The sequence below is a fragment of the Entelurus aequoreus genome, linkage group LG08 (genome assembly GCF_033978785.1).
Source record: "Entelurus aequoreus isolate RoL-2023_Sb linkage group LG08, RoL_Eaeq_v1.1, whole genome shotgun sequence".
NCBI classification, from domain to species: domain Eukaryota; kingdom Metazoa; phylum Chordata; class Actinopteri; order Syngnathiformes; family Syngnathidae; genus Entelurus; species Entelurus aequoreus.
Window position 1 is genome coordinate 59,096,559 of NC_084738.1, and position 25,450 is coordinate 59,122,008.

Sequence of the window (25,450 nt, forward strand, 5' to 3'; positions counted from 1 at the left end):
TATTGTCTTCCCGAAAACAAATTGTTGTCGTTTAAATTTATTTCATTGTCACACACACAGCATCGCTTTTAAAATATACACAGAGGAGCAAATGCTAAAAAATAGAAAAATGTCATTTCAATAAGTAATCATAAAAATAAAACAAGGTAATTTCATTGTTAAAATGAAAAATAGTGCTTTGTTCCCATCTTCTTTAGTGGTCCTCATAAGGTGGTCAGGAACTCTTTCACCTGGAACACAAAGCAGACAGCATGGACTTTCACTTTGGAGTCACAATGAATGAAAAAAACACACACACACACACACACAGACCAAGTTTTTGATCATCACTTGTGGGGACCACCCTTTCTACAGGTTGTGGAGGCATAAAAAAAAATGAGGTAAAATGTCCACTGCCCAGTTAGCTCATACACGTCTTTAAATCTCTGGATTGATGAAGTAATGTGCTGATCATTCTTACTGGGGAAAAAGAGTTAATGTGGTTCATGGGGACCAAATTTAAATAATTTTGCGTAACTCACACAAATTTGTACGTGACTACTGAGGACCATTTAAAAAAAAAAAAAAAAAGTTGAAATTAAATATGACATGATCCTCAGAATACAGCACTACAGCTGTCCTCTTATAGGAAGTTTCACCACTTAAATGTTAAAGCAAATCCTGCATCTTCTGTGACATTACTGAAAACTGCTATTTAGCAGTAATGAAGTTGTCTGCCACTCCAACTACCATATATAGAAGGATGGAAAATTCTGAATGTGAACCATACTTTAAGGTAATAATGTTTTATAATCATGCTGTATGAAAATGTCATCCTAAGGAACACTAAACCAGATTTTGTTTTTGGAAAAATATATTAGTTTTAACTAAGGATGGATACCATACAGAATCACAGTACTATTAATGCCAGGATAACAAATGTTTCACTTTTCAAGTTAATTAATTTTCTCTTTTACCAATACTTGAAACACGTAAACAAAGTAACCCAAATTAATAAACGGAATACAATGATTTGCAAATCATTTTCAACCCATATTCAGTTGAATATGATACAAAGACAACATATTTGATGTTCAAACTGATAAAAAAAAAAATGTTTTGGCAAATAATCATTAACTTTAGAATTTGATGCCAGCACCACGTGACAAAGAAGTTGGGAAAGGTGGCAATAAATACTGATAAAGTTGAGGAATGCTCATCAAACACTTATTTGGAACATCCCACAGGTGAACAGGCAAATTGGGAACAGGTGGGTGCCATGATTGGGTATAACAGTAGATTCCATGAAATGCTCAGTCATTCACAAACAAGGATGGGGCGAGGGTCACCACTTTGTCAACAAATGCGTGAGCAAATTGTTGAACAGTTTAAGAAAAACCTTTCTCAACCAGCTATTGCAAGGAATTTAGGGATTTCACCATCTACGCTCCGTAATATCATCAAAGGGTTCAGAGAATCTGGAAAAATCACTGCACGTAAGCAGCTAAGCCCGTGACCTTCGATCCCTCAGGCTGTACTGCCTCAACAAGCGACATCAGTGTGTAAAGGATATCACCACATGAGCTCAGGAACACTTCAGAAACCCACTGTCAGTAACTACAGTTGGTCGCTACATCTGTAAGTGCAAGTTAAAACTCCTATGCAAGGCGAAAACCGTTTATCAACAACACCCAGAAACGCCGTCGGCTTCGCTGGGCCTGAGCTCATCCAAGATGGACTGATACAAAGTGGAAAAGTGTTCTGTGATCTGACGAGTCCACATTTCAAATTGTTTTTGGAAACTGTGGACGTCGTGTCCTCCGGACCAAAGAGGAAAAGAACCATCTGGATTGTTATAGGCGCAAAGTTGAAAAGCCAGCATCTGTGAAGTGAAGTGAAGTGAATTATATTTATATTGCGCTTTTTCTCTGGTGACTCAAAGCGCTTTACATAGTGAAACCCAATATCTAAGTTACATTTAAACCAGTGTGGGTGGCACTGGGAGCAGGTGGGTAAAGTGTCTTGCCCAAGGACACAACGGCAGTGACTTGGATGGCGGAAGCGGGGATCGAACCTGGAACCCTCAAGTTGCTGGCACGGCCACTCTACCAACCGAGCTATACCGCCCCTGTGATGGTATGGGGGTGTATTAGTGCCCAAGACATGGGTAACTTACACATCTGTGAAGGCGCCATTAATGCTGAAAGGTACATACAGGTTTTGGAGCAACATATATTGCCATCCAACTAGCAACGTTACCATGGACGCCCCTGCTTATTTCAGCAAGATAATGCCAAGCCACATGTTACATCAACGTGGCATAAAAGAGTGCGGGTACTAGACTGGCCTGCCTGTAGTCCAGACCTGTCTCCCATTGAAAATGTGTGGCGCATTATGAAGCCTAAAATACCACAACGGAGACCCCCGGACTGTTGAACAACTTAAGCTGTACATCAAGCAAGAATGGGAAAGAATTCCACTTGAGAAGCTTTAAAAATGTGTCTCCTCAGTTCCCAAACGTTTACTGAGTGTTATTAAAAGGAAAGGCCATGTAACACAGTGGTGAACATGCCCTTTCCCAACTACTTTGGCACGTGTTGCAGCCATGAAATTCTAAGTTAATTATTATTTGCAAAAAAAAAAAAAAGTTTATGAGTTTGAACATCAAATATGTTGTCTTTGTAGTGCATTCAATTGAATATGGGTTGAAAAGGATTTGCAAATCATTGTATTCCGTTTATATTTACATCTAACACAATTCCCCAACTCATATGGAAACGGGGTTTGTACCTTAAACCACAGAAATAAAATACAAACTCATTTAAACTTTTACTTGTACTTTTTATTTTTAACAACATTGAACATGAAGAACATAAAAAACTGTTCTACTTAACCAGTCTTGCTGATTATCTCTTAATCTACTATTTCAAAAATCACTTAGGCATCTTCAGAATGGTTCTGACTATCATTTAAAAAGGTTTCCCTTTAGGGGACCTGTTTTTTTGTCCCCATACCGTCAGAGGTCCCCTAAAGGTGACTGTGTAAACAGAGCTAGTGCTGCAACAACTAATCGATTAAATCGATTATAAAAATAGTTGGCGATTAATTTAGTCATCGGTTCGTTGGATCTATGCTATGCGCATGCGCAGAGGCTACTTTTATTTCTTTTTTTCTAAACCTTTAGTTATAAACTGTAATATTTACAAACAGCTGAGAAACAATAATCAAAATCAGTATGGCGCCAGTATGCTGTTTTTTTTCAATAAAATACTGGAAAGGATAGAAAAGTAGCTCGTCTCTTTTACCCGATTATTAATCGATCAACCGAAGCAATAATCGACAGATTAATCGATTATCAAATTATTTCTTAGTTGCAGCCCTAAACAGAGCGATGTCCCCATTAAGTAAGCATTGCCAGAACACACACACACACACACACACACACACACACACACACACACACACACACACACACACACACACACACACACACACACACACACACACACACACACACACACACACACACACACACACACACACACACACACACACACACACACCCCTCTTGTTATTTATATGCACTAAAAAAATGTGCGCTGGTGCTTAGGTATCAACACAAAACTGCAACGTCAGCGTCTTTTCACACCCCATTCCAAGGCGCTTGACATGTGCACGTGAACAAGTATCACTGGCGGGCGAGAATGCTTCAATCTATTCAATATGGTAACGTGCAATACTTCTGAAAACGTGTGTGTGAGGTCTATTTTTAGGACTATTTAAATCACGGGTGTTTCTATTTGTATTGCGCGGACTGAAGGCCCTTCACTGTTACGTCAATGGCAATCAAAAACATTGATTGACATCCAAATTGGTTTCAGTTATTCAAATTCTAAATCAAATCATAATTTTCGAGAATTGATATTAAAATAAAAACAATTTTTTTTGGCAATTTTTAAAAAAAATAATAATTTGGGGGATATAAAAAAGTTATACAACCATTATTATGGGCCTGCTGTACTGTATGCAGTAACTGAAGCATGTTTACGTTAGCATGCTAACATTAAAGTGGTAGTTTTTTTTTTTAGCTAATTTTGCAACCGTTTACCCTAGAGTCATATAACTTTGTATGTGACACTTGTTAACTGCTAGCATACTAATAGGAACATGCTACCTTTTTACATAACTTTAAAAATGTTTCCCTAATTAGACAGCAATACACCTTACAGTCATATAACTTGGTATGTGACACATGCTAAGTGGTAGCATGCTAACGTTAACTTGCTAAATTTTAGAGCTAGTTTTGCAACCGTTTACCTCAGAGTAATACAACTTGGTATGTGAGACTTGTTAACTTTTAGCATGCAAACAATAGCACGCTAGGTAGCTAACTTAAGCATGCTAACCTTGTCATCTAATTTTACACTTTTTTTCTCTATTTCCAAAGCCATACACCTTACAGCCGTGTTAATTGACATGTGAGACACGCTAACGGTTAGCAGGCCATCGTTAGTACACATGCTAAGTGTTAGCATTTTAATGTGCGCATGCTAACATTTTAGGCAGTTACACCTAAAACTCACGGATTAGGACACTCGGCACCATCCTAAAAGCACGGCGGCTTACGGCGACACCCGGCCAGAGGTCCAGAGCACAGATAGCAGGCCCATCAAAATTTCTGCGAGAAATTTTCTAGTTGATATTATTATTATTAATATTGATACCGTTTCTTTTATAATTTTTATTAATATTGTTTTCTCAATTGCTTTGTAAATGTAAATAAGTATTGTAAAGCTGGGATTGGGTTGCCATTGCTGTATTTTATTTTTATTATTTATTTTGTGATTTTTGTAAATTTAAAAAAAAAACCTCAAGAGTCCAATAACTTGGTACTTGAAAAATGCTAACTGTTAGCATGCTACCTATATTTTTTATAGCAAATTTTACATGCATACGATTCCTAGTCATATGACTTGGTACTTGACAGATTCGAACTGTAAGCATGTAAATATTTGTTTTGACAATTTTACAGCCGAACACCTCGGTGCCCTATAACTTGGTACTTGAAATATGCTAACTGTTAGAATGCTAACCATTATTTTTTTAAATTAAGTTTTATAAGCGTATACTTATTAGTCATATAACTTCTTACTTGACGCATTCTAACGGTTATCATGCCAAGATTAGCACATACATTTTTTGTGTGCCAATTTTACAGCCAAAAACCTCAGGGTCCTGTAACTTGGAACTTGAACTTTGCTAACTGTTAGCATTCCAAAAAAAAATTTTGAAGCAAATTTCACATGCTTACACTTCCTAGTCATGACCTGGTACTTGACACATTCTGTTAGCATGTAAATACATTTTTTGCCAATTTTACTGCCAAACACCTCATAACTTGGTATTTCAAATATGCTAATTGTTAGCATGCAAACTTTTTTTTTCTAAAGCAAATTTTACATGCGTACACTTTCTAGTCATTAGACGTAGTACTTAACAAATTCTAACTGTTAGCATGTAAACATTTGTTTTGACAATTTTACAGCCGAACACCTCGGAGTCCTATAACTTGGTACTTGAAATACGCTAACTGTTAGCATGCTAACAATTTCTTTATAGCAAATTTTACATACGTACGATTCCTAGTCATATGACTTGGTACTTGACACATTCGAACTGTAAGCATGTAAACATTTGTTTTGCCAATTTTACAGCCGAACACTTCGCAGTCCTATAACTTGGAACTTGAAATATGCTAACTGTTCGCATGCTAACTATATTTTTTTATAGCAAACTTCACTTGCGTACGATTACTAGTCGACTTGGTACTTGATGCGTTCTTACTGTTATCATGTAAACAGTTGTTTTGCCAAATTTACAGCCCAACACCTCGGAGTACTATAACTTGGTGCTTTAAATATGCTAATTGCTTAGCATGCTAACTATATATTTTATAGCAAATTTTACATGCGTACGATCCCTATTCATATGACTTGGTACTTGACGCATTTGAACTGTTAGCATGTAAACATATGTTTTGCCATTTTTACAGCCGAACACCTCGCAGTCCTATAACTTGGAGCTTGAAATATGCTAACTGTTCGCATGCTAACTATATTTTTTTATAGCAAACTTCACTTGCGTACGATTACTAGTCGACTTGGTACTTGATGCGTTCTTACTGTTATCATGTAAACAGTTGTTTTGCCATATTTACAGCCCAACACCTCGGAGTACTATAACTTGGTGCTTTAAATATGCTAATTGCCTAGCATGCTAACTATATATTTTATAGCAAATTTTACATGCATACGATCCCTATTCATATGACTTGGTACTTGACGCATTTGAACTGTTAGCATGTAAACATATGTTTTGCCATTTTTGCAGCCGAACACCTCGCAGTCCTATAACTTGGTACTTGAAATATGCTAACTGTTAGCATACTAACTATATTTTTTTTATAGCAAATTTTACATGCGTACGATCCCTAGTCATATGACTTGGTACTAAACAAATTGTACCTGTTAGCACGTAAACATTTGTTTTGCCAATTTTACAGCCGAACACCTCGCAGTCCTATAACTTGGTACTTGAAATATGCTAACTGTTAGCATGCTAACTATATTTTTTACAGCAAACTTTACATGCGTACGATTACTAGTCGACTTGGTACTTGATGCGTTCTTACTGTTATCATGTAAACAGTTGTTTTGCCAAATTTACAGCCGAACACCTCAGAGTCCTATAACTTGGTACTTTAAATATGCTAATTGCCTAGCATGCTAACTATATATTTTATAGCAAACTTCACATGCGTACGATTACTAGTCGACTTGGTATTTGATGCGTTCTTACTGTTATCATGCCAAGATTAGCACATACATTTTTTGTGTGCCAATTTTACAGCCAAAAACCTCAGGGTCCTGTAACTTGGAACTTGAACTTTGCTAACTGTTAGCATTCCAAAAAAAAATTTTGAAGCAAATTTCACATGCTTACACTTCCTAGTCATGACCTGGTACTTGACACATTCTGTTAGCATGTAAATACATTTTTTGCCAATTTTACTGCCAAACACCTCATAACTTGGTATTTCAAATATGCTAATTGTTAGCATGCAAACTTTTTTTTTCTAAAGCAAATTTTACATGCGTACACTTTCTAGTCATTAGACGTAGTACTTAACAAATTCTAACTGTTAGCATGTAAACATTTGTTTTGACAATTTTATAGCCGAACACCTCGGAGTCCTATAACTTGGTACTTGAAATACGCTAACTGTTAGCATGCTAACAATTTTTTTTACAGCAAACTTTACATGCGCACGATTACTAGTCGACTTGGTACTTGATGCGTTCTTACTGTTATCATGTAAACAGTTGTTTTGCCAAATTTACAGCCGAACACCTCAGAGTCCTATAACTTGGTACTTTAAATATGCTAATTGCCTAGCATGCTAACTATATATTTTATAGCAAACTTCACATGCGTACGATTACTAGTCGACTTGGTACTTGATGCGTTCTTACTGTTATCATGTAAACAGTTGTTTTGCCAAATATACAGCCGAACACCTCGGAGTCCTATAACTTGGTGCTTTAAATATGCTAATTGATAGCAAGCTAACTATATATTTTATAGCATATTTTATAGTAAATTTTACACGCGTACGATCCCTATTCATATGGCTTGGTACTTGACGCATTCGAACTGTTAGCATGTAAACATTTGTTTTTCCAATTTTACAGCCAAAGACCTTGCAGTCCTATAACTTGGTACTTGAAATATGCTAACTGTTAGCATGCTAACATTTTTTTTTTCAAGAGCAAATTTTATAGCGTACACTTTCTAGTCATACGACATGGTACTTGAAGCATTCGAACTGTCAGAAACTGACATTTGGGCTTTATGTTTTATTGTTTTGTTTTTAATGTTTTGTATTGTGTTTATTAGGGCTGCAACTAACGATTAATTTGATAATCGATTAATCGGTCGATTATTACTTCGATTAATAATCGGATAAAAGAGACAAACTACATTTCTATCCTCCTAACTATACCAATGCGCATGTTGCCCGTCCTCTTAAAAGGGGAGGGGGTGCCGCACTAATATACAATGAAAACTATAATTTTACACCTAACCTAAATAATAAATATAACTCGTTTGAGGTGCTCACTTTGTGGTTTGTCACACCGCTGCCTCTCCACCTGGCTGTTATCTACCGCCCCCCTGGGCCCTATTCGAACTTCATCAGTGAATTCTCAGAGTTTGTTGCTGATCTAGTGACGCACGCCGACAATATAATCATAATGGGGGACTTTAATATCCATATGAATACCCCATCGGACCCTCCATGCGTGGCGCTCCAGACTATAATTGATAGCTGTGGTCTTACACAAATAATAAATGAACCCACGCATCGCAACGGTAATACGATAGATCTAGTGCTTGTCAGGGGTGTCACCACCTCTAAAGTTACGATACTCCCGTACACTAAAGTAATGTCCGATCATTACCTTATAAAATTCGAAGTTCTGACTCATTGTCAACAAACTAATAATAATAATAATAACTACTATAGCAGCCGCAACATTAATGCTGCCACAACGACGACTCTTACTGACCTACTGCCTTCGGTAATGGCACCATTCCCAAATTATGTGGGCTCTATTGATAACCTCACTAACAACTTTAACGACGCCCTGCGCGACACCATTGATAGTGTAGCACCGCTAAAGCTAAAAAGGGCCCCTAAAAGGCGTACCCCATGGTTTACAGAAGAAACTAAAACCCAGAAATTATCATGTAGAAAGCTGGAACGCAAATGGCGTGCGACTAAACTTGAGGTTTTCCATCAAGCATGGTGTGATAGTTTAATAACTTATAAACGCATGCTTACCTCAGCTAAAGCTAAATATTACTCAAATCTCATCCACCTCAACAAAAATGATCCTAAATTTTTGTTTAGTACAGTAGCATCGCTAACCCAACAAGGTACTCCTCCCAGTAGCTCCACCCACTCAGCAGATGACTTTATGAATTTCTTTAATAAGAAAATTGAAGTCATTAGAAAAGAGATTAAAGACAATGCATCTCAGCTACAACTGGGTTCTATTAACACAGATACGACTGTATATACGACGGACACTGCCCTCCAAAATAGTTTCTCTCTCTTTGATGAAATAACATTTGAGGAATTGTCAAAATGTGTAAATGGGACAAAACAAACAACATGTTTACTTGACCCAATTCCTGGGAAACTTATCAAGGAGCTTTTTGTATTATTAGGTCCATCAGTGTTAAATATTATAAACTTATCACTTACCTCTGGCACTGTTCCCCTAGCATTCAAAAAAGCGGTTATTCATCCTCTACTCAAAAGACCTAACCTCGATCCTGACCTCATGGTAAACTACCGGCCGGTGTCCCACCTTCCGTTTATCTCGAAAATCCTCGAAAAAATTGTTGCACAGCAGCTAAATGAACACTTAGCGTCTAACAATCTCTGTGAACCTTTTCAATCCGGTTTCAGGGCAAATCACTCTACGGAGACAGCCCTCGCAAAAATGACTAATGATCTATTGCTAACGATGGATTCTGATGCTTCATCTATGTTGCTGCTTCTTGATCTTAGCGCCGCTTTCGATACTGTTGATCATAATATTTTATTAGAGCGTATCAAAACGCGTATTGGGATGTCAGACTTAGCCTTGTCTTGGTTTAACTCTTATCTTACTGACAGGATGCAGTGTGTCTCCCATAACAATGTGACCTCGGACTATGTTAAGGTAACGTGCGGAGTTCCCCAGGGTTCGGTTCTTGGCCCTGCACTCTTTAGTATTTACATGCTGCCGCTAGGTGACATCATACGCAAATACGGTGTTAGCTTTCACTGTTATGCTGATGACACCCAACTCTACATGCCCCTAAAGCTGACCAACACGCCGGATTGTAGTCAGCTGGAGGCGTGTCTTAATGAAATTAAACAATGGATCTCCGCTAACTTTTTGCAACTCAACGCTAAGAAAACGGAGATGCTGATTATCGGTCCTGCTCAACACCGACATCTATTTAATAATACCACCTTAACATTTGACAACCAAACAATTAAACAAGGCGACTCGGTAAAGAATCTGGGTATTATCTTCGACCCAACTCTCTCGTTTGAGTCACACATTAAGAGTGTTACTAAAACGGCCTTCTTTCATCTCCGTAATATCGCTAAAATTCGTTCCATTTTGTCCACAAGCGATGCTGAGATCATTATCCATGCGTTCGTTACATCTCGTCTCGATTACTGTAACGTTTTATTTTCGGGCCTCCCTATGTCTAGCATTAAAAGATTACAGATGGTACAAAATGCGGCTGCTAGACTTTTGACAAAAACAAGAAAGTTTGATCATATTACGCCTATACTGGCTCACTTGCACTGGCTTCCTGTGCACCTAAGATGCGACTTTAAGGTTTTACTACTTACGTATAAAATACTACACGGTCAAGCTCCTGCCTATCTTGCCGATTGTATTGTACCATATGTCCCGGCAAGAAATCTGCGTTCAAAGAACAATTCCCAGAGCCCAAAAAAAGTCTGCGGGCTATAGAGCGTTTTCTATTCGGGCTCCAATACTATGGAATGCCCTCCCGGTAAAAGTTAGAGATTCTACCTTAGTAGAAGCATTTAAGTCTCATCTTAAAACTCATTTGTATACTCTAGCCTTTAAATAGACTCCCTTTTTAGACCAGTTGATCTGCAGTTTCTTTTCTTTTCTACTCTGCTCCCAACCCGGGGTGGACCGCTAGCCTGTCCATCGGATGGGGACATCTCTACGCTGCTGACCCTTCTCCGCTCGGGATGGGTCCTGCTGGCCCCACTATGGACTGGACTTTCGCTGATGTGTTGGACTTTCACAATATTATGTCAGACCCACTCGACATCCATTGCTTTCGGTCTCCCCTAGAGGGGGGGGTTACACACATATGCGGTCCTCTCCAAGGTTTCTCATAGTCATTCACATTGACGTCCCACTGGGGTGAGTTTTCCTTACCCGTATGTGGGCTCTGTACCGAGGATGTCGTTGTGGCTTGTACAGCCCTTTGAGACACTTGTGATTTAGGGCTATATAAATAAACATTGATTGATTGATTGATATCCTTTCCAGTATTTTATTGAGAAAAAAAAACAGCATACTGGCACCATACTTATTTTGATTATTGTTTCTCAGCTGTTTGTACATGTTGCAGTTTATAAAAATAAAAATAAAAAATAAATTAAAAAATTAAATAAATAAAAATAAATTTAAAAAATTCTCTGCGCATGCGCATAGCATAGATCTAACGAATCGATGACTAAATTAATCGCCAACTACTCTTATAATCGATTTTAATCAATTAGTTGTTGCAGCCCTAGTGTTTTTATGTGTGTAATGGATCTTAAGGTCTGCAATAAAGATTGATATGATATGATATGATAACTGTTAGTTTTCCAGTGTAAAGTTCTAATCCGGAATGTTGTTATTTTGTCTTTAGAATGGGTCGGTCTTGGGCCGATAAAAAGCAAGTTGCGGGTCACAAATGTTCCCCGGTCCCCATTTTGGACACCCCTTTGGTAGCGCCACCGCCGCTCACCTTCTCCAGCATGTCGGCACTCTTGCTCTCGTTGCCTTTGAACTCTTCGCTCACGTCCAGCGTCAGAACCGGCACCTCGTTGAGGTACTCAAAGTCCATCCTGCGCAGAGAGGAAATCATTCACACGTGAAGACAGCAACACACATGAAGGCAGACGCGGGTCACATGGAAGCCTTTCCATTCCTCCGCAGGCTTCCTTCATGAAAGGCGCTCTTTCTTTCGGCTGAAACGTGACTTGGCTGCCAGGACTGGCGACAACACGAGTCCTCCTTGCGCACAGCAAACACGTCAGGGTTTTGGGAAAGGGATGAGGAATGCTCACGTCATGGTCTTGTGCTGCAGCCAGCTCTCGTGCTTGAAGTGGAGCTTCTCCAGATACTCCAGTGGGATGTCCTGCTCTTCCTCGCGACCTCGCAGGTGCAAACGCTCAAGACATTTCTACATGCAGGAAGAGGAAACTTTATTATAACCGATCTTGTCAAGGAACACTACTTGAGAAAGTCCACTGAGATATACTTTGGAAAAGGGGTGCCTCCAGCTACCGATACGACCGTCCATGAGTGAGATCAACTGAGACTGATCACATGTATTAACTGTTCATTTGTTGTATTTATGGAGTTATTATTATTATTGACAGTTTAACAATATCAACACAATAGTTCAACGAGTTCCTGATTTTCTTTTATTACATATCATTGTTTCTACGGCTGCAGCTATCTATTTTAGAAATCGAGTAAACCATCCACGAGTTTGTTCGATTAATCGGATAAAACACACTTCATAGTCTCAATGCGAATTCTAGGGAAAGTTATGGAAATAAACACTTTTTTTTTTTTTTTGGTTGCCAAAGACTTCATTACCCTCTATTTACCTTCCTTTAGCTTCGATTTACCTTATTTTACCTTTTAATTACCTTCCATAACCATTTATTTACCTTCTTTTACATTATTTTACCCTTTATTTACCTTCCTTGAGATTTGATTTACCTTCTTTTCACTGCCCTTTACCTGGGGGGGGGGGGGGGGGGGTTACCCACATATGCAGTCCTCTCCAAGGTTTCTCATAGTCATTCACATTGACGTCCCACTGGGGTGAGTTTTCCTTGCCCGTATGTGGGCTCTGTACCGAGGATGTCGTTGTGGCTTGTACAGCCCTTTGAGATACTTGTGATTTAGGGCTATATAAATAAACATTGATTGATTGATTGATTAACCATTTATTTACCTTGTTTTACATTTTATTTACTATATCTTACCCTTTATTTGCCTTCCTTTAGATTTGATTTACCTTCTATTTACTGTCCTTTACCCTGTTTAACCATTTATTTACCTTCCTTTACATTTTATCTACACTATTTTACCTTTTATGTACCTTATTTTAAGTTCCATTTACCTTCTTTTCCTTTTATTTGCTTTCTCTTACCTGTTATCAACCTTCTTTTACCTGTTATTTACCCCCTTTTAACCCGTTATTTATCTTCTTTTACATATTCACCTATTTTATCCTTTATTTACCTTCCTTTTACCTTCTTTTATATTTGTATTTAAAAAAATGTTACCTTCTCCTACATGTTATTTACCTCCTTTAAGCCCATTATTTACCTTCTTTTTGCACTTACAGATGTAGCGACCAGCTGTAGTTACTGACAGTGGTTTTCTGAAGTGTTCCTGAGCACGTGTGGTGATATCCTTTACACACTTATGTCGCTTTTTGATGCATTACCGCCTGAAGGATCAAAGGTCACGGGCCTTTAATGTTACGTGCAGTGATTTCTCCAGATTCTCTGAACCTTTTGCTGATATTACAGACCGTAGATGGTGAAATCCCTAAATTCCTTGCAATAGCTCGTTGAGAAATGTTATTCTTAAACTGTCGGACAATTTGCTCATTTGTTCACAAAGTGGTGACCCTCGCCCCATCCTTGTTTGTGAATGACTGAGCATTTCATGGAAGCTGCTTTTATACCCAATCAAGGCACCCACTTGTTCCCAATTAGCCTGCTGTTTCAAATAAGTGTTTGATGAGCATTACTCAACTTGCTCAGTCTTTTTTGCCACTTGTGCCAGCTTTTTAGAAACATGTTGCCGGCATCAAATTCCGAATGAGCTAATATTTTCAAAAAATAACGTTTTCCAGTTCGAACGTTAAGTCTATTGTCTTTGCAGTCTATTTAATTGAATAAAGGCTGAAAAGGATTTGCAAATCATTGTATTCTGTTTTTATTTACCATTTACACAAAGTGCCAACTTCACTGGTTTTGGGGTTTGTAGCTGGCAACAAGTGAGTGGCAAGATCGTTGTGTCTTGCCCACAGTCCAGCATGGTGGTTGCACGCACTGACCAGTTGAGGTTCCTTGAGTAAAAAATGAATTGCACTGGCAGGTTTTTTTCTACCCCCAACATGACAACGACAACACACCTCCAAGATTTCCTATTTGGTCGTGCGAGTTTTTTTCAGTGGAAAATTTTCAAATTACTTTCAGTTTCACTCACTCGAGAGTTGCAACAAACACTCCATATCCCGTGAGAGGGCGCAGCCTCAGCAAGGCGTGCTAAATAAGGTGCCAGGAAGTGGGTCTTTGTTATGAACGTCTTCAAACCGCAGTTGTCTTATTTCTACACTTGTAAGATTATGTAGAACACAAAGTGTGACGCATGCCTGCGACATGAATCATCCTCGCATTACACCGTCAGTAATCATTAACGTGCTAATAATACTTGCTGTTAACTTTCTTTTTTTTTTGCACTTGCATGACAGTTGACAACGTGACTATAACTCTACAGTTGATTATGGCTGCCAATGGGAAAAAATTGTTTGGGAGGTGGAACATTCCAGAATGAAAGTGGTTTGACCATAAAGATTCTGCATAACCACTTTCATTTTCTTCCCAGGAGCAAAAAAAAAAATAAAATAAAAATAAAAAATAAAAAAATTCACAGTGAAGCCATTCATACAAACACAACACCAATGGCTTCCGTTGTGCAGATGGAGTAAGACAAGAGGAAGGGGGAGGGGCTTGCATTGCCTCAGGTTTACCTCAGGTGGGGCTCTCAGGTAGATGATTCCATCCAGCTGGATGTGCTGGCCAAACTGGCTGTGCAGCCAGCCGTGCCAGTCCTGGTAGATGGACCACTCAGTCTCATTGAGACACTCGCTCTCGTACAGGTTGGCCGCAAAAATGTACCTGATGACGCACACAGCAGGTTTACGAAGGGTTAACGCTATGAAAGGAAAACATTGCAAGCACTGATCGAGCGATACTGAACTATTTTAAGCACCCAGCTTAAGGCTGGGTGATAAAATGATATCGATATGTATCGTGATACACACATAAACAATATCAATAAAAAGGTAAGATTTTTTTTTCTTCTCTGTTGGAAGAAAGCGGAAGTTGCCAAGCAAGGTTGGTTGCATTAAAAAAGGCCCTCGCTCGCTGGTAACCGAGCAACGCAGGAAGTGATCACTGATTGGTGGCAGTGACACGCTAACAGCCAATCAGGTAGCAGTATCAACCATCATGTATGGTTGCGTCATTTGGATGACTGGCGGTTGATTCTTTGCATGGAGTGAGAAGAGAAAGTCAAAATGAAGAAATTGTGGATAAAGGAGGAAAAGTCACCTGGACAGTATGGCGGTTTTGGGGATTTTTTTCAATCAAAAGGGATCGTAGTCAGACCAATGTGTAGGGATGATGTTCGTTAAGAAATTATCGAGTTCGATGACATTATCAAATCCTCTTATCGAATCCGGATAGGTTGTTGTGTGTGCACTGACTTCCAAAAGCCATAGCTGTTATGTGACTGGGCCGCCACGCTGTTTATATGGAGGAAAAGCGGACGTGACTGAGGACAGCATGCGGCCGTTAAAGGGTGAAGGTTTCAGGTGAGAGAGGACGCTAAAGGCACGCCCCCAGTAAGCATATAGTGCTGCTATGTGCGTTGTAGGGCTGGGCGATATGGCCTTTTATTAATATCTCGATATTTTTAAGCCATGTCACGATACACGATATATATCTCGATATTTTGCCTTAGCCTTGAATGAACACTTGATGCATATAATCACAGCAGTATGATGATTCTATGTGTCTACATTAAAGGCCTACTGAAAATAAATGTTCTTATTTAAACGGGGATAGCAGATCCATTCTATGTGTCATACTTGATCATTTCGCGGTATTGCCATATTTTTGCTGAAAGGATTTAGTAGAGAACGACGACGATAAAGGTCGCAACTTTTGGTCGCTGATAAAAAAAAAGCCTTGCCTATACCGGAAGTAGCGTGACGTCACCAGAGGAAGGACTCCTCACATTTTCCCATTGTTTACATTGCAGCGAGAGCGATTCGGACCGAGAAAGAGACGATTACCCCATTAATTTGAGCGAGGATGAAAGATTTGTGGATGAGGAAAGTGAGAGTGAAGGACTACAGTGCAGTGCAGGACGTATCTTTTTTCGCTCTGACCGTAACTTAGGTACAAGGGTTCATTGGATTCCACAACTTCTCCTTTTTCTATTGTGGATCACGGATTTGTATTTTAAACCACCTCGGATACTATATCCTCTTGAAAATGAGAGTCGAGAACGCGAAATGGACATTCACAGTGACTTTTATCTCCACGACAATACATCGACGAAGCTCTTTAGCTACTGAGTTAACGTGATAGCATCGGGCTCAAATGCAGATAGAAACAAAATAAATAAATCCCTGACTGGAAGGATAGACAGAAGATCAACAATACTATTAAACCCTGGACATGTAAATACACGGTTAATAATTTCCAGCTTGGCGAAGCTTAACAATGCTGTTGCTAACGACGCCATTGAAGCTAACTTAGCAACGGGACCTCACAGAGCTATGATAAAAACATTAGCGCTCCACCTACGCCAGCCAGCCCTCATCTGCTCATCAACACCCGTGCTCACCTGCGTTCCAGCGATCGACGGAAGGACGAAGGACTTCACCAGATCATCCGTGCAGTCGGCGGCTAGCGTCGGCTAGCGCGTCTGCTATCCAAGTCAAAGTCCTCCTGGTTGTGTTGCTACAGCCAGCCGCTAATACACCGATCCCACCTACAACTTTCTTCTTTGCAGTCTTCATTGTTCATTAAACAAATTGCAAAAGATTCACCAACACAGATGTCCAGAATACTGTGGAATTTTGAGATGAAAACAGAGCTTTTTTGTATTGGATTCAATGGGGTACCAATACTTCCGTTTCAACGATTGACGTCACGCGCATACGTCATCATACATAGACGTTTTCAACCGGAAGTTTAGCGGGAAATTTAAAATTGCACTTTATAAGTTAACCCGGCCGTATTGGCATGTGTTGCAATGTTAAGATTTCATCATTGATATATAAACTGTCAGACTGCGTGGTCGGTAGAAGTGGGTTTCAGTAGGCCTTTAAAACATTCTTGTTTATACTGCATTAATATGCTCATTTTAAACTTTCATGCAGAGAGGAAAATCACAATTAAGTCAATTTACCAAAACTGTATTTATTAAACAGTTATTAAGCAGTGGCACAAACATTCATGTCATTTCCAAACAGGAAGTGCAAGATTGTCAGAGACATTTTAAAACAAGCTATTAGTGCACTTTTGTGCATGATGTCACTAAGATGACATATCAAAACAACACTAAATTAAAGTGCACTTTTTGTACAAAACGCCACTACAATAGTTTAAAACAAATAAAGTGCACTTTTGTGCATGATGTCAAACAAGATTTTTCAATAAGTGTCAAATAAAAATGAGCTACATAATAGGAAATCAAATGGTTTATGTCCTTCACTATGTGGTAGGTTCCTGCGGACGTTATCTCCTTCTGTTGTTGACTATTTTTTTTCATATGGTGTTGATCTGGAAATGGTTGCTTCGGCATTTTGTGGGTGTGGCACCGAACAGAGATGTTGACATGCGGAGTAAGCACTCTTCATTCTCTAGCGGGTGACTTTTCAAATGATGCTACAAATTAGCAGTAGGTGCTACTTTTTGTAGCAACGCTTTTGCCACAAACTTGTTCAACATCTTCCCGCTTGAAGCCAAACCACCGCCAGACGATGGACCCTGTGCTGTTTTTCTTAGGAATTAATTCTTCCTTCATTTGTTACCAGATTCGCACCTTCTCTCTCTCGTATTACCACTCGCACCACTCTGCTAGCATCACAGCTAATGTTACCCATGCTGCTACCTCTCTGCTCAGCGAGGGCGTATGACGCGACAGTATGTGACGTATGTAAGAAGGTGCGCTTGTTTTATGTCTCTGTGAGAAGGAGAGACAAGAAAGAGTGAAAAAAGCATGTAGTGTAATGCCCGCAGCTAAAAGCAACTGCGTGAGAACATATACTCGAATATCACGATATAGTCATTTTCTATATCGCACAGAGACAAACCCACGATATATCGAGTATATCGCCCAGCCCTAGTGCGTTGTAAATAAAAAAATTGCAGACAAACACATCACCAACATGGATGCTCACTTTCGACATCCCGGTGAAGCACACTGGAGAAGAAGGGGACCAGCACGGTAGCGAATCGATACGCACAAAGGGGCAAGAGAAGTCGGCTTTTACTGTTGTGCTAGCTTGCTATGCTAATGGACAACGAGACTGACTTTGCAAATGAGGAGAGGGAATCTGGCGTGTTTGATGGAGAACTTGCCCAGCTGTACATTTCGGACACAGAAGATGAGGACTTTGATGGATTTGTGGATGAGGATTGATCCAAAAATAATGTGAGTACATTGATAAATACTTCAATAAAGTACAACCCAACTCAGCTTTGCTCCTGCTGCCTTTTTAAAACAGCGTCCATGCATGCTAGCGTATGTTTGAAGCTAGCGTATGTTTAACCATGCCTGCGCCCCAAAAATACACTGCGCCTTATTTATGCGTTAAATACAGAAATAGCACCGGTAAGTGACACGGCTCCTTTTAATACGGTGCGCCCTATGGTCGCGAAAATACGGTATAGTGGCTTCGATAACGGGAACCGGTTCTCAAAAAGGGATTCGAATCCATAGAATCGGTTATTTTCTTATCGAACAATCGGGAGAACCGGTTTCGAACATCATCCCTACCAATGTGGTCTGTAAACGATGCAAGGCGCTCGTCCCTACCAAGACCGTTAACACCACACCACCTTAGCCGTGCTTCCTGACTCTAAACCTGCAGAAAACAGTTCTTCTCAGGTTTCTTTATGTTTACATTTTCACACTTTGCACTATTTTCTTACACTTTATTAAGCATTTCTTACATACTCCTTATTTTTGCAACTTCATTTTAAGAGCTTATTGTTATATGTTCAATGTGATTTTACTATTTTGTTTACATTGTTTGAGTGTTTTCCGTGCTTGTGTTGACATTTCCTTTCTGCCCTGATAGCTGAGTGGATTATAACCAGAGTTTGGTTATATTTGAAATAAAAATCTTTACGTTTAATATATTTTTCGCCTGGTCCTTATTTTCAATAGGTCATTAAAAAAATATATCAATAATTATCGCTATCGACCGATACATGACACTTATTTCGTGATACAGTTTTCAGCCATATCGTCCAGCACCTAAGCCAGCAATTTTAATTTACAGGCTGTCCCCAAAGTCTGGACACATCAAGAAAAATGCCACGACAGACTTCCCTTGCCGTATCGCGCTTCAAAGTTAGCAGCGTCACTCTTTTGCGGCTTTTTAAAGCATACTTTGTGTATTTCTGGCATAAATTAAGCATTTTCCAGCATAAAAATGTCTAAATAAATTAATAAATAATCAATAATAAATTAATTGCCACTGGATGAGACCAAACCGTTTGGATCGGGTTGTTCATTATTGTGGCCACTGATTGGCTCAGCCACAGGTAGCATTACTATATTTGATTAATGGAGTGTAAAAGGGGGGTGATATTTCATGTCTAGGGGACTCTCGTCATTTTAAAAGTGTATTTAGAAAGTGGTAAACAGTTTTTTTAATGCTCGAGCTAATAAAATATATGATTTAAAACTAAAACCTCTGCAAACAGTAAGACCTGGGATGACTGGATTATACAATTTAAAAACATATGTAATTTTTTTTACACATGCATATCATTTTATATGTATAATTAATTCAACATACGATAGTTGATGTCATTTTATTTAATAATTTATACAAACATTTTGTATATATTTCTTCTTGTTTATTTTATTGATTAATAGAAACATTTTATACATATAATTCCACTTTTAGTCCATTCTAATAATTGTCTTTTATTCGGTTTGTGCGTGAATTGTGGTTATATATCGCAGTTTTGTAGAATGTGGGCATATTAAAAGTAGATTAGATATCATTTTTGCGGCAAAAAGATGTAATTCTGCAAGCTTGCAGTGGAATTGACGATGCCTGAGGGTCCCAGAACGCACCATTTATTTTCAGGTTTCTACCACAGGTTGTTTATTCATGTACTGTGTATGACTATTCACTCAACTGCAGAGGGCACCAGGCATCCATTAGTGGGACGTCAGTTCCTTTAGTTTTTATCAATCATAGATTGAGTTTTAAGCACTTTTGTCCGGAATACTCTGTCTTTGAACACTTTTTAGTCGCCATGCAGCGCTTTTGTGTGTGCACAGCTTTGGCATACCTGTCGCTGTAGATGGATCGCTCAAAAAACTGCACGGGATCCTCCGCCTCGCGCAGCTTCCCGTTGGCCGAGCGCATCTGTGCGCGGACACGGCTGATGCAGGCGTAGCTCTGGAAGGTGTACGCCCACCTCTCGGGCTTGTCGTACATCATCTTCAGCACGTTGCCGCCGCACTTCTGGGACGATGTCAGCTCCTGACGGACAGACAAATGCGGATCACGACCTGAGTCAGGCAGAACTGGAGTGCTTTTAAACTTTCAACTGTAAAATAGCAACAGAGCATGTGTCCAAAGTGCGGCCCGGGCACCATTTATGGCCCGCAGCTATTTGTTTAACGGCTCACGGCACATTCCAAAAATATTATTACAGAAAAAAAGGGGAAATAGAAAAGCATACATGTGAAATGTAACGAGAAAAAGTTGCACTGTTGACTCTAATAACACAAAGCAGCCATGCATGCTGTTTTTTTTTCTTTTAAACTGTCTTTACTCAAAAAATAATAATGAATCAAAATCAATGTTATGAATTATTGACCAATTGAGGGATGCAATTACGTCACATCAAATATTACACTATTATTGGTAGAAAATGACAGAATAATTGTATCTAAGTTATCACAAAACTTTGTGTTTCAATGAGTTCCCGGCGAGCAGACAAAAGCTGTCTTAGATCTTACCAATCAAAGGCTTGTAAAACTCCACTGTGTAGGATGGGAAGCGACATGAAGGTGTCGGTTTCTTTGATGCATTGTAATCCACAGGAAGATTTTGTCTTGACCCGAGATCTACAAAGCGAAGAGGAAGCAGGACCTGACTCGCCTCCAGGCACCATTTCTTTGAACTGTTTTGTGACCAAAGGTAGCGGCTGTTTATGACCCCCTTCCTTTAGAAACAGCTGTTGCCATGTAATCAGGGAAAGTCCAAATAAAAGAGGATGCGTACAATCATTCGTCAGAGCGTGGTGGGAGACTGTGCAAGAGTACAGCCCAGACGTTTCTCCTCAATTGAGCTAAATTGAATTCTGTCTCTGTTTAATTCCTTGCTTCTTTGTCTGTTTAATAGATGTCATCAGTGTTTGAACCTGACAGAAAATATTGCACATTTTGTGATTTCCTTTTTTGCCATAAAAACACAAATGACAAAAAAGTGCATAAAACAACAAAACCCCTGAGAAATAAAACTTATAATCGATGGATAGATCTGCAGTTGATCTGAATATTTAGGCGTTTAAAGTAAAAAAATAAACAATATATTGTTTGTTTGTAACACTTTTATGAGTGGGGGCTCTTTTGGATCATTGACAATGTTAGTGAGATTTTTTTGTTCAAATATGAATGAATCAAAATCAATTCTGTTATGAATTATTCACCTATTTAGGCTCCAATTACTTCAAATTAGGGCTGGGCGATATATCGATATACTCGATATATCGCGGTTTTGTCTCTGTGCGATATAGAAAATGACTATATCGTGATATTCGAGTATACGTTCTCACGCAGTTGCTTTTAGCTGCGGGCATTACACTACATGCTTTTTTCACTCTTTCTTGTCTCTCCTTCTCACAGAGACGTAAAACAAGCGTACCTTCTTACATACGTCCCATGCGTATACGCCCTCGCCGAGCAGACAGGTAGCGGCATGGGTAACGTTAGCTGTGGTGCGAGTGGTAATACGAGAGAAAGAAGGTGCGAATCTGGTAACAAATGAAGGAAGAATTAATTCCCAAGAAAAACAGCAGGGGGTCCATCTCTGGCGGTGGTTTGGCTTCAAGCGGGAATATGTCGAACAGACAACCGTAATTTGTCAAGTGTGGGGCAAAAGCGTTGCTACAAGAAGTAGCTTTACTATAAGTCGCAGTTTTTTTCAGTGTGGCCGGGGTTGCGACTTATACTCAGGAGCGACTTATGTGTGAAATTATTAACACATTACCGTAAAATATCAAATAATATTTTTAGCTCATTCACGTAAGAGACTAAACGTATAAGATTTCATGGGATTTAGCGATTAGGAGTGACAGATTGTTTGGTAAACGTATAGCATGTTCTATATGTTATAGTTATTTGAATGACTCTTACCATAATATGTTACGTTAACATACCAGGCACGTTCTCAGTTGGTTATTTATGCCTCATATAACGTACACTTATTCAGCCTGTTGTTCACTATTCTTTATTTATTTTAAATTGCCTTTCAAATGTCTATTCTTGGTATTGGGTTTTATCAAATAAGTTTCCCCAAAAAATGCGAATTATACTCCAGTGTAGGGTTGTCCCGATCCGATATTTGGATCGGATCGGCCGCCGATATTTGCCAAAAAATGCGTATCGGCATGGCATGGGAAAATGCCGATCCAGATCCAGTTTAAAAAAAAGCACCGGTCCGTGTTTTCTAACGCACCGATTTAAATAATACATTCCACTTTTCTGATGCTCCCTAAATTCCGTTCCCCATTTTCCAGCACACCTTCAACACATCCACAGCTCTGTGCCCTAACCTCCTAATCGGAAGCGGATGCCGGTTCATGGTTCCGAAAGGCGAGCGGAAGTTACTGGTAAAAATGTCAGCTGTGTGGGATTAATTTACCCTACAAAACGAAAAAGATGAAGAGGTGGAGTGCAAAACATCCCACAATAAAGTCAATCGTGGTGGTAAAGTTGTAAGACATTTTAATGCAACAAATCTGATCAAGCATTTAGCGAAATACCACCGTAAAGAATATGAAGAATTTCTCAAGAAAACTGACCAAAAGAAAAAGAAAGGTCCTACCCAACTAACTCTGACAGAAACGTTCGCGAAGCGTGATATACTGCCACTGAACAGTGCTAAAGCCCAGGGGATAACCAGAGTCATTGCCGAGGAAATAATTATGGATGATGAGCCGTTATTTCTCGTGAGTAAAGTGGGCTTTCAACGCACCATCCAACACATCTCCCCATTATGCTCGGACTGCAGTCAGGGGCGGGGCAAACAATTGAAGGGAGTGTATAGATATTAGGGCTGCAACAACTAATCGATTAAATCGATTAAAATCGATTATTAAAATAGTTGCCTATTAATTTAGTCATCGATTTGTTGGATCTATGCTATGCGCAGAGTTGTTTTTTTTTATAATTTTTTTTTTTAATAAACCTTTATTTATAAACTGCAACATGTACAAACAGTTGAGAAACAATAATCAAAATAAGTATGGTGCCAGTATGCTGTTTTTTTTCCAATAAAATACTGGATAGGATAGAAATGTAGTTTGTCTCTTTTATCCGATTATTAATCGATGAATCGAAGTAATAATCGACAGATTAATCGATTATCAAATTAATCGTTAGTTGCAGCCCTAGTAGATATATATATATTTTTTTAAGTTTACACTTGTTCAAGAGCAAGTATTGATGCTGAGTTATAGATTTGTGTGTTTTGCTTTTTTTTAATAATGTTTACAGCATTATTTGCACTTTATACTGTTCACTTTTTTACTGTTCAATGATGCCATTTCTGTTTGTCATGTACAATTTTGTCTATTTTGTGTTTATCCTTGAATAAACAGGTCAGTTTCTTGTTACCAACCATTGTGTATTATTCAAACTCACCTAATTCAGCTGGCTGGTTGTTGTCAAGAGTACTAAAACCCTTTTCAACATGAATCTGACAACTAAGTAGGCTAAAAAACTTTAACACATGCTCGGATAGGCCAGTATCAGCCAGTATCGGATCGGAAGTGCAAAAACAACATCGGTATCGGATCGGAAGTGCAAAAACCTGAATCGGGACATCCCTACTCCAGTGCGACTTATATATCTTTTTTTCCTTCTTTATTATGCATTTTCGGCCGGTGCGAATTATACTCCGGAGCGACTTATACTCCGAAAAATACGGTATATATTGTGTATCGTGACATGGTCTAAAAATATCGAGATATTAAAAAAAGGCTATATCGCCCAGCCCTAAGTCCAAGTAACCTGCATGCTGGTTTGCAATCATGTGAGGAGTCAAAATATTAGAAAAACATCTCACAATAATAAATAGTGTTAAATTTGGTAGTGTGGGTCAAAAGTATGCATTGTTTTTTTGCAGAAACTCTTGCATTGGTCACTTTACATACGAGGCCTGGCACTCTCTGCAGTTGAGTACATATCCAGCCCAGCCTACCATATAAGCGAACATCAAGTAGGTTAGAGTCCTGCAGGGATGAGCACTTGGAATGTCCACTGAGACCATCTGTCCCCCGTGGGCATTACAAGTGACCGGTGAATGCAGAAATATGGACAGCTGCACTCTAAATACAGATGAAGACACTCCCAGTTGTGAATACATGAATGCATGGATCGTGTTGCTCTATACGGAGGTAGGAAATCAGCACTTTAAAATAGCGCCCTGTCAAAATAAGAGTCCAATTAAAAAATAAAATACCTCGAAGTCATCGCCGCTTGCTTGCACGTTGCACCACCTGGCGATAGGCTCCGGTACTACGTCCCAGTTCGAGCACTCCTGATCCAGAAGGCGGACAAATGTCGACTTACCGGCAGCTGGACACAATTATAATGATATAATAAGTCAGTTTAGATGCCGAGTAGACTGTTGTTATATGCTAGCTAGCTAGCTTGTATAGGCAATGTTAATGCTTGGCGCCACTGACACAAGACAGCAATGTAACCGAGTCACCACTACATAACGAAACAACACAACTATATTTAACATTTAAAGGAATGCTTTTATCATTATTATAAATACATTTAGCTGAGCTACAACGGCTGCACTCACCGATATTACCCTCGATTGAGATCCGCTTTATCCTCTTCTCCATAGAATCGTTCATTTGATCCGAGCGAGGCCTTTTGGGGGTTAAAGACATGTTGTATTGGGATTAAAATGTCTCTGGTAGGACTAAAGTAAGACTGGGAATGTGAAAGCGGCGCCGGGTAAAACGTTGACGTCTTTTTTGTTGTTGCTGCCGCTCAAAGTTTGGCGGCAACACACACCGCCAACCAGGAAGTGTCGCCTTGCAACAGAGATCTTCTATTACGGAGATTGCCCGTGGTCTTTTGTGGGAGCGAAAAACGCAAAAGACAACTAGTTACTCCAAAACATTTATAATGTGTTACCAAATGACGTTCTACTAACATATACCTGTATACATTTAGTTAGTTTTTTTTTTGAGACGTCGTTGACCTTATGTAGAATTAAATCTCCATTGTAGAACATCTCTGTCAACGTTACTTCCGCACAGGAAGCA

At 39.2% G+C, this 25,450-nt stretch overlaps 1 protein-coding gene across 1 annotated transcript; it reads right to left on the reverse strand.

Moving 5' to 3' along the window:
• Positions 1-25,450, reverse strand: dck (deoxycytidine kinase). The gene is made up of 7 exons (XM_062055095.1): positions 24,979-25,450; positions 24,628-24,743; positions 20,225-20,418; positions 14,644-14,791; positions 11,930-12,045; positions 11,608-11,707; positions 1-230 (listed from the first exon to the last, which is right to left on the reverse strand). Exons 1-7 carry the CDS (start codon positions 25,067-25,069, stop codon positions 204-206), a joined length of 792 nt encoding a protein of 263 aa, XP_061911079.1. The 5' UTR covers positions 25,070-25,450; the 3' UTR covers positions 1-203.

Coding starts and splice junctions, on each gene's coding strand:
- dck (XM_062055095.1), bottom strand. CDS start 25,069: ATGTCTTTAACCCCCAAAAGGCCTCGCTCGGATCAAATGAACGATTCT. Junction 11,708..11,929: donor CTGCAGCACAAGACCATGAC/GTGAGCATTCCT, acceptor CTCTCTGCGCAG/GATGGACTTTGAGTACCTCA. Junction 231..11,607: donor GTGCCGACATGCTGGAGAAG/GTGAGCGGCGGT, acceptor TTTGTGTTCCAG/GTGAAAGAGTTCCTGACCAC.